At 33.0% G+C, this 11410-nt stretch overlaps 1 protein-coding gene across 1 annotated transcript; it reads right to left on the minus strand.

Annotated features, from left to right (window-relative positions):
• Window positions 1-3001: 3001 nt before the first annotated feature.
• Window positions 3002-3931, minus strand: LOC149559735 (1-aminocyclopropane-1-carboxylate oxidase-like). The gene has a single exon (XM_089824263.1). It carries the CDS (start codon window positions 3759-3761, stop codon window positions 3246-3248), a length of 516 nt encoding a protein of 171 aa, XP_089680389.1. The 5' UTR covers window positions 3762-3931; the 3' UTR covers window positions 3002-3245.
• Between the last annotated feature and the right edge of the window lie 7479 nt (window positions 3932-11410).

Here is an 11410-nt window from a genome sequence, read left to right on the forward strand (position 1 = left end):
ATAAGTCACTCTAAGATTATTTGAACAAACCATTTCATTTAATAAATCTAGGATAACTTTTCCTTGATGAAGGATTCTTCGAGGTCTCAAAAGAGCCCTCCATATCTAAACACTTAAGAAGAGTTAAAGAGGAATCATGATCCAAAGAACTCATAATATCTTACAGAAGACATAATACAAATAAAGTAATAGATATCTTCATTATAAAATTATAAGAGAAGTATTTGTATCATCGCCCAAATATGGCTCTAGTTCATTTTCTCCTTGGAATCGACCAAATATATAAGATTTATGTGAGAACCTAAGATAATTTCAAGGATAATTTCATCCTCCTCCTTTATCCAATCAAGCCCATAAGAATCTACATCACCATCTGAAATATGTTCCTTCTATTGTCTTCATCAATAGTAGTCCCTTTTTTATTTCATATAGAGGACGAAAAACCTACATCATTATCATTGTCTAAAGAAATTTGACATTTTATGATTTAAATGAATAATTGATTTCAAATTGAAGCAACGTAAAGAATCCATTATCTTCTTATATTAATTTTTTATTAAGAAAAGCAGTAATTAATGGGCATTGACTCAAAGTACAAATAGAACTCTAGACACCAATAATAGAACAATACCAACGCCTAGTAATAAAAGATATAGATAAATCAAATCTCCCTCTCTAAAAAAAATGTCTACAAGTGACTAACCCACTAGTTGTAGTCAATGCACTCAATGCATGGCTTGGGACAAGCCCTCACAATAGCTATAGAATTAAATCAAAAATAACAACAAAGGACTAGAGTGTGCCCTTTAAAACTACCAACAATTACTCAATTGCAAGGAAAAGAAAAACTAAAACAAGAAATGACCATAAGAACACAAAAACAAACTCAAGTCATCCATCCTTATCAAAACTCTAAGAACAAATATAGGACAACACAAGACTATACCTCTGGCCTTCAAAAATACAATACATATCTGCCAACCATGGGTCCAACCAAGGATCAACCTCCAACCTTGGAAAATGTAGTCCAAATTCTTTCAACCCCTCATAAACTCCCATATCACTATAATAGCTATTAGAGGAGCATGGAGGAGGAAGACCAAATGCTAGAGGTAAAGGCTTCTTCACCTTCTTCTGTTAAAAAAACTACTAAAGTGTCATAGGTACACAAAATCTTGATAGGAATCTCCTCTACCTTCCAATGCCCAAATATGATCTCCACCTTAATAGGAGATTGATCCACCTCCATAGGACTTGTGAACATAGAAGAAAATAGGAAGACCCAAACCATCTTCAAAGGCAATAAATAGTGCTCTGCATCAAAGCATTTAGCCATGGAGTCATCCCTTCATTACTATGTGAAGAACATTGTCCAAACATACTCTATGTAGCCATATCTCTCACAATAAGAAAGAGATAGTCATAAACACTAGGAGGGTACCCACTAAACCCATTCACCACCACTTTCCCCAAGCAATCAGCTACCTCCATAAGCTTTGGCCCCACCTTAATAGGGTACTCAACCTCAATAGGAAGTTGGAAAGTGAAAGAATAGAACAAAGGACACCTCCACCACATAGGCATCTCAAGCCCTGAAATGACTGCCTCAACTAGATTCCAAATAGTGCCTACCAAAGGGGGTCCACTAAAAGGAAAAATAAAAAGATGAAGACCAATCTAGGGAAAATAACCTCATTAATACAACTAGCAGTAGGGATAGGGACAATATTTCACCTCCAAACCAAACAATTGACATCCAAGCCCATGTAGACACTAGGAATCACATGAGCCCCACAAGCCACTATAGGAGGCTCCAAGGAGAAGTACTGCCATTAGAGCAATTGCACATAGCCATCCAATATAAACCAATCTACCTCTTCAACTTTAGGGAATTCCAAATACAAGAGAGCCCACTAGAGGTAGAGAAAAACACCACACTTAGGCCAAAAGACCCAACACATCCAAAACTCAAAGTGAGGAACAAGGGTGCTAGCACGAAACAACTTCACCCACAAACTCCACAACCTTCCACACCATATCAAGCCTAGAAAGGTATATGAAAAGCAAAAAAACTGTGGAGATAACCTACAAAGCCACCATAGGTAGTCCACACTCAATAGGGAGCACATAACCCCTTAGAACAAAGAACATCCCATAGGCTTAAAAAAACCCCAAGATAAAAACAAACACCCCTGTCCTTGCAATAAACACCACCCCAAGAAGGCATAGGCATGGAGAGGACCCTTTAACTGTCATGAACGTCATCCTCAAAATCTTGACTACCACAATTGTTGACCTCCTCATCACTAGAAACCCTAGCCCTAGCTACTTCCCCTACACTCCCACTCCCGCTCACTGTCATGAAACCACATTTGTTTTCTTAACTAATTACCACCAATATTTGATTATTTATAATCTAATATATTTTAATCAACCTAAATAATTTTACATAATACATTTTCTATTTCCTTTGTTATATTTACTATTTTAAAATTTCTATGTACAATTTGGTTAATACAATGTGGTTTTCCCATTACATATTTTTGTATAAATATTTAGTTATACTCCAAATAAAATCCATTCAACAAAAAAATCATGTTTTCATAATTAAAAATAATATTAATATTATTTTTTAAATAAAGAAAAAATCTAATTATACAATTATTGATAAGAAATTAAAGATACTTCTTGTAGATTACTAATTTCTTTCACATTTAAACAAATCACATTATTATATTAATTTTTCATCTTCCATTTTAATTTATTTTTATATACGATCTTATTAATTGAAAAAATTATTAATAAATTCATAAATATTATAATTTTTTTAAAAAATATTATATTGTACAAACCATAACTGTGAAATATTAATACAATAAATACACAATAATTAAAAGCCTTATTAACAATATAGATAATATTCTGTAAAATGTTAAATCTGATTGAAATTTTGACAATATATATTTTGGACTACTATTACACGTAATTAATGAGCAATTAATAGTCAAGTAATGTGAAATTACCTTTATATTTCTATCTTGAATAAGACCTACGAACATGCGTTCTATAGGGTTACATTGACAGATCAATCATTCAACAAATGAACTGGAACACTCTAAGGCAATCGACCAAAATTGCTGTTGCCTATCAAATTGAACCTATATTCTACACGCCCAATATATTACAAATAGTTAAACAAGCGTTAAATTTATTGACCATGCAGTTTTCCATCGCTATGAAAACTGTTAATTCAACCTTGCCACTTCTTTGAAACGAGGTTCCTTTTCTTTATATTTCTGCTCAGAGTAAATCTTCATGTAGTCACCAAATGTGTACTTAGGATAAGCATATAATTCATGAGCAGCATTCCCATTGGCTTGAGCAAGGAGCTTTGGTGCAGGGCTCACCACTGCGTTGTACGATGGACTATAGAAGGATGCCACCGATAATCGGTTTCCATCCTTTGTTGGGAGAATTCTATGCCATGCACTCTTATACTTTCCATTGCTCACTGCTTCTATCTGATCACCAGTGTTCACAACTATCGAGTGTTGCATAGGTTGCACATCAATCCAGCTACCATTGTTAAGCACTTGAAGGCCAGGAACCTCATCATCTTGGTACAAGAGAATGAGGCCACCCGCATCTGTATGAGCACGGATGCCCTTTATCAAATCTGGCCTTGGGCAGGGAGGATAATGGCTCACCTTGGTGCCAAAGAATGGCTCCTCCTTCTTCTCCCCTGCGAATACCCTTTTCATATATTCTCTCTCCAGTCCCAAGCTTTCACATATTATTTCCAACAATTTCTCTGTCAGGTTGAATATTTGGCTGCGGAACTCCTCAATTATATCCCTGTAGAGATTGCAAATATTAATGTTTTAGATGTTTGCATTGAACTGTATCAAATGAATTAAAAAGCCTAATCCGATTCTACTACCCTAGATCACAGGAAAATAATATGTACTCCAATAGAATTTGTATGTTGTCGTACTTGACTTTGACTGCAAAATTTCACTCTCTCACCAAGTTAAGCTTTCGTTTTCCACGTTTCTGTCTGTTTCGTCTCGGAACTTTGTTTTGCCTCTTCTGTCGAAATAGGCACGAAGCCGCCCACGAAGTATTCTCAATGATTAAATATTCCTCATAAGCTCTATTTAAATCTAATGGACACTTTTAGTTTAGGAATAAAGCCTTAGTGTGTGATGTTTAAGCCATAACGAGATCTCTATGATATTTAAGTTGAGCCTAGAAAATAGGATAATTTATCCACTCTTATTGTAGCCCTCGATCATCCAAGATATGCTATGGATATTTATTTCACTCTCTTGAAGACACCTCTTTGAATGCCTAGAAAGACTATTTTCAACTCTCATATTTTAAATATGAAATATTTAAGGAATGCATATTATGTGATATGAAAGATAAATATGCAATCTAGTTTTTTGTTTACCTTATATGATGTATTTTGAATTTTTTTATTACTTCTATCACTCATAATTATTCAATTTACGAGTTTCACCATTATATAAATTTTAGCTATAGTATGAAGGATCACATTCATAGGTCTTATAGAAATTGAATAAAAAGTGTCTATGTCCTTATCCTATCTATGAGCTCAAAGTTATTCTCTCATTGTTAATGTACCCTTGTCTATTCATAAGTTATCTAGTATCGCTTGTCTTAGTTTGAGTAATGGTTCTAGAGGAGAGGTCAGGTATAATTTTTAGAGCTAGTTTAGGACTAGCCCACATTTTACAAATCTATTACCATTCACTCATTGTTACAAGTCATCCTAGCACATACATATCATGTGACATGTCCTATGTAAAACTATATAATTTAAAGACATCCATTATGCTTTTAAATGCACTCCAAAAAGGAATGCAAGGATCATATAGAAGAATACTTATACAATGTATCAATTCTTAAAGAAAATAAATGATTCAAATATGTGTCATCATATAGAGAATTTACATATATTTCCAAATGTTATCTTCATTATATACCTCTTCATTAATTTTTTGTAACAATAGTTTTGATAAAGGATAATCTATTCACTAATTGAGCTCACTAAGCTCTTGAAACACATTTTTACACCACATTGTTCAATATATTAGGTCTATGTTGTAGAAATATGCTTTTATGTGTAAATTTAGGTTCATGGATGTCAAAATATGAAAAATGGAGAGCCCAACATCAATCATAGATTTGTGATATGATTGAGTCTAGGCTAAGGCATATAAAGACTAAGGTTTCAGTCTTTCTATTTAATATGAATTATTCAAGGGACACTTATTATGTGATATGATTCATTTTATGTCTTTATTAAATATGTAATCTAGTTTTTGGTTTATCTTAAATGATGTATTCTAGATATTTTAATAAATTTTGTAATTCATAGTTAATCAATGTCAAACTCTCACCTTTATATAAAGTCAAGCTATAGTCTTAAAAATCACACTCATAGGTCTTATAGAGATTGAATTAAAATTATGCATGTCCTTATTCTATGCACGAGCCTAAAATTATTCTTTCCTCACCCTTATTTATTCAAAAGATATCTTGTACCCCTTGTCCTAGTTTGAGTTTAATGGTTATAGAGGAGAGGCCAAGAATGATTTTAAGAGTAGATTTAGAAATAACCCACATTTTACAAATCTATCACCATTCACTAGTTATTGTAAGTAATCCTAGCACATATATAATATGTGATGTGTCCTATGTCAAACTATATATTTAAATGCATGCATTATTCTCTTAAATGCACACTAAATGAGAATGTAATGATGATACAGAAGAAAAATTATATGGTATGTCAATTCTAAAAACATGATTAAAATATATCTCATCATATAGAGAATTTATATAAATTTCCAAATATTATCTTCAATACACCACTTAATTAATTATTTCTAACAATGGGTTTGGAATAGGATAATCTATTCACTAATTGAACTCACAATCTCCTTAAATATATCTCTACACAATATTTTTTAATATATTATAGATCTACTTTTACATGTCAAGTTAGGTTCACAATATTTGAGGTTAAATTTTTAGGGATCAAGATCAATCATATTTCTTGTGATTAGTTAATGCCTCAAACATTTTCCATCCACCAAAGTATTAAAGTTAAAACTAGTAGTTATATATTAAAATTTTGAGGCTCATTGTGATAGCCTTTTATAAAAAAAAATAAGCTCTCTCTCTCTCTCTCTCTCTCTCTCTCTCTCTCTCTCTCTCTCTCTCTCTCTCTCTCTCTAGGTGATGTCTTCCTAGAAACCCTAATAAGAAGTGATAATAAATGGTGTATAGTTTGTTCCTTTTTCATGACTCAAGGGTCATATAACTACATAAAAAGATGACCAAATCCTTATTTTTCTAGGCTAGAGATGATTTCAAAGATGGCCTCTCTAGCATAATTTATTGTGGTCTCCCTTGTTTTTAGTTCAAGGGATCCCTTTGGCCAAATTTCAGAAGGGTAGTGCATTGCATTTTATCAGATGTGGAATCAAGACTCCTAGAGATATGTTTTCTAGAGCCACCACAAACCTTCATCCATGGGAAGGTATGCAGGTGTAGTTCTATCTTTTCCATCTAGATTGATAGACATTTGATCTTCTAGTTTATGTGCCCCCGCTCCCCTTGCATATGTTACACAAGTTGGATATTTAGTCTATTTTAAACCTTGGTGGAAGGATTGGAAGTGGTATCCTATAACTCCTATGACTAGTTATAAACCTAGGTTGGGTTATCACTCATTGGTTCCTCACCTAAATATAGTGGATGTTGTCAACCACCATTGACATTTGCATTCTTCTCAAAAGACATGGAGTAATAGGGTCATCATTGTTTGGCAAGCTATCACTAAGACAAAAATTACATACTTTTCTTGGTGTGTCCTTTTCATGGGGGTTTCCTTTGGGCCCTCAGCTCAAGAACTTGGGTGTCTTAGACCCCAAAAGCCCTATTTATGGGCAGCCTAAGATATTTTTGCATTTTTGCAAATGTGCCCAACTGTATTAGCACTAGATTCATGGTGTTTTTCAGCCTTTCTACACATAAGTTTTTTCTTCGCATATGATCTTGCTAGATGATTCACTGAGGCTCTCCTATAAGTACTCTAAAATTTTGTATGCTTTTAAAATTGATATTTTGTTCACTCTATGGAAGGACAAAAATGTTATTTTATTTTCTCACAACTTTCTTGATATAAATGTTTCTATGTATACTAAAGCTTGTGCAATAATGTAATGGTGTGGATATAGATGCAAACTAATGAAGTGCCTCTAGAAGTGGTCCACCTATAGGATCTTTTACATCATTAGGGAATGCTCCTTGTATAGTAGCCAAGGTGTCACTAAATTTTGATTCTGGAGATCGTACATCTCCTTTGGGTTGTTAGTGGAGCTACAACTCTTCATCTACCCACTCCCACACCCTTGAGTCACAACCTCCTCACTGCTCACCCAGAGGTAGTTTTAGAAGTCCTTGGCACTCAGTTTATCCTCCACTGAGGCATGGTTTTGGTTATTCCCAAATGTGCCCCCCCCCCCCCTTATTGCTCCTACGTGGCCTTTTTCCATTGCAAATCTTAAGTGGTCTTTCAATGGTTGGACTTGGCGATCTCACCTCCCAAGCTAGAGTGAGATAAAGATAAAGAGAAGAATAATTATGCTGGTAATGGGTAGGATTCTTCTTAGCCCCCACCAATCCCATTGATGCATGGGGCCATGATGCTCATGATCCTGCCCCCTCAATTGGCACTGCACTTGCATCATGAGTGATTCTTTATATACACACACACACACACACACACACACACACATATATATATATACATATATATACATACATATATATACATATATATAGATACATATATACACACACATATATATATACATATATATATACATATATATACATACATATATATATATATATACATATACATATATACATATATATGTATATATATGTATATATATGTATATGTATATATATGTATATGTATATATATGTATATACATATATATGTATATATATGTATATATATATGTATATACATATATACATATATACATCTATATACATATACATATATATACATATACATATATATACATATATATACATATACATATATATACATATATATATATATATACATATATATACATATACATATATATACATATATATACATATACATATATATACATATACATATATATACATTTATATGTATATATGTATATATGTGTATATATATATATATGTATGTGTGTGTGTGTGTGTGTGTGTGTGTGTGTGTGTGTGTGTGTGTGTGTGTGTGTGTGTGTGTATGTGTGTGTGTCTATATATATATATATAAAATTTATTGCTAAGTGTCTAGCCTCTACCCATTTGAACTCTTGGAGGGTGATCTTGGTGTCCCCTGACCACTTGCTTTTCTAAATATGTAACTTTATTATTTAATAAATAGAAAGGGAAAATTCATCAAAGAAAGCATGTATTAAGGATATTTATTAGGGTCCATTTTCTACCGATCAAGGTGAGAGGCTCACAAAGAGTCCACAAGTGATTAAATCTTGCTAAGTGCAATGCCTTGACCAGGAGAAAATTCCAAACCTCCATCCAACCAAAAAAAACTACTTTTATTTGTTTCATTAAATTTTCTAATACATTAAATCTCCAAGAATAAAATGCAAATATTTTATTGAAAATCAATATTATTACTATTAATAAATATATATATCTATTGTGAACCCATTATTCAATTTCTTAATTATAAGTTTTTAGGTTATTTTTCAAATGCTATAATACAAGTCTTGTTTTGTAAGGAGATTATTTTATTTTGTATGGTTGAAAGTATGTTAACTATGATGAAGCACTATGTGATGATTATTACTATAGATTACTTTTATTTTTTGATATATTATTTTCTTTAAAAGATATTATTTAATGAATAGTAGTACCATATTTTAATATGTATTTAACTTGGTAGTTAAGTAATTAAAAGTAAAAATATATTTTAGTTTTAATATGAGGTAAATGATCAAATAATAATTTTTATGTTATATATATATATATATATATATATATATATATAATGTCTTTGAAAAATGTTATTTGAAGATTATTAACCATATTTAAATAAATATTTAACTTAGTGAAGTAGGAAGGGCCCAAACCATAACAAACAAAGTAATGTTAAGTCCAAAGAAAACAAAATAAGGTCACAAGAAGTTACACTTATTAAATAGACCCAAAAATAGAGCAAAGAACAACAACTACCAAGCTAAAAAAATCTAAAAACTACTAACTAGACTACAAGCTAAAAAATCTAGCCACCACCAAAAGAGGTCTTCAAATAGGCTAAGCTCACACAAGAAAAATGAAAAAGCCCATGAACCTTTAGCATATTGCTGCACCAAAAACCCTAGCATTTGAACACTACCACCATTGCATTGAACATAACCAACAACCACCATCTAAAAAACAAAATCTAGCACCATATAGAACTAGCACAAAAAATAGGGACCCAACATAAACCATCTAGAGGCAACAGAACACATGAGAACAACCCAGTTCTTTTGCAACTCTGTGAGATGATCTAGGAAGGAGAACTAAGGGGGACTAAGAATCATTGTCTCACTCAATCCCTAGGATTTATCCAAAAAAAATTCTTCCTTTTTAGATTCTCTTCCTTGTGTTTCCTATTTGAACATCTTTCCTCTAGTTGGGCCTTCAAACTGCCAATGTGCTCATCCATTTTGGCCTGAACCAAAATTTTCTACGATACCAAATTGTTCATTTTTTCCCCAAGCTATTCCTATTCTTTTTCAATGGACACCAAGTCCTTCAAAATTTCATTTCTTTCTCCATCCGAGGGTGGTTTATTCTTAATTTTCTCCATTTTCTGCTCCTACTATTCCCAATGATGAAGCTTATCACCCGACACCCAACCCACTTCCCACCACACTTCATCTCTACATCCTAATGCCCACTCCATAGAATTTTTCTCTTCTTCTACAATCACTTCTAGCCTATGAAGCTTTTGTAGGTAATGCACATTAGGAAGAGAAGCCACTGGGCCACTACTTTCAACCTATTGCGATAAGAGGCCATCACTCCTTAATGCAGGGTTAGAGCATCCAAATGAATAGAACCATAATTTTTTTGGAATAGGGCTTGATGAGGGTTTCCTAGATATGGTAGGGTCACCTAGGTAGCTTGAATACACAAAAGGGGACATAGGATACATGGAAGATCATAGGGAAAGGGGAGCAAAAAAAATGAGAAGATTTTTTTGGGGCACATTTAGCCTCCATAGCCAAGGAAGAATCCTTTAAAAAGTATTATAAGATGACCATAGTACCATCTTGGCTTTTAGGGAGAACATATTTCTTCTCTTTGACTTTGTAGGGGGGCATTTTCTAACAATTGAATTAGAGAAGGTCTTAGGGGTAGCCGAGGTGAGAGCTTTCCATGGTGATGAAGAAATGGCCTTAAAATCTTGCTTATTGAGCCTAGGAACAAGGTGATGGGAGTATTGAAGGACCATATTCTAGCGGACTAAATATTGTCTAAACAAAATCCCTTGGTGTTTGGGTAGGGATTCTTTAACTTTTCTTTTTTCCACAGATATAGAAAGAGTAGAGTAAATTCAAAGTGAGAAACAAGATAAGCCATTCATCTAAAAATAATTTAACATGGGGGAAATATGAGAATGGATCCATTTATAATTTTTTTGACAACTATTGAGTTGAATGAGAACCTTCATCAAAGTCTTCCACATGCCTTTAATCACCTATTTATTGAACCCATGATGAATTGTGTGGATTTTTTCCCCTAGGTGAAGAAAGTGCTCCAGAGCCTCTTTGAAGGACATAATTGTATTCTATAGAATATTTAATGCATCCATGATCAACCTTGTAATGGAAGAAATGGACTTCAACATAGTTAGAAAAGAAAACAACCAATCATATCCTTTCCATCATCCCAAGACTCCACAATATTATGGGAGGCCTCTAGGTTGTAGCTCTTCATTTCCATGCTATACTTAGTGTTCACACCACACTTAATGTTCTTTGAGATATCTTTATCACTCTTATAACCCTCTCATTTGTGTAGTTCAACTTGATAAGGATACCCCATGCTTCTCTTTCTTTGGTGACTATGAATTTTACACATTTCTTTAAGAAAGAATGAACCCAAGAAAGACAAACACCAAATTTTTAGCTTCATAGACAAGATAAATAACTCTAACACCCAAAAATAAATCCATCTCATAAAAATGGGAATCAAAACCTATTAAAAAAAAAAAAAATAGTGATTAATGTGAGATTTTAGAGAAATCATGAAAGAATGATTCATACGTGTCTATTGGGATAAATACAGG

Source organism: Cupressus sempervirens, chromosome 4, assembly GCF_028749045.1.
Source record: "Cupressus sempervirens isolate cs-2001-9-10 chromosome 4, ASM2874904v1, whole genome shotgun sequence".
Taxonomy (NCBI): domain Eukaryota; kingdom Viridiplantae; phylum Streptophyta; class Pinopsida; order Cupressales; family Cupressaceae; genus Cupressus; species Cupressus sempervirens.

Excerpts from the sequence above, each read along its gene's own strand:
- LOC149559735 (XM_089824263.1), bottom strand. The coding sequence starts at position 3,761 with ATGAAAAGGGTATTCGCAGGGGAGAAGAAGGAGGAGCCATTCTTTGGC.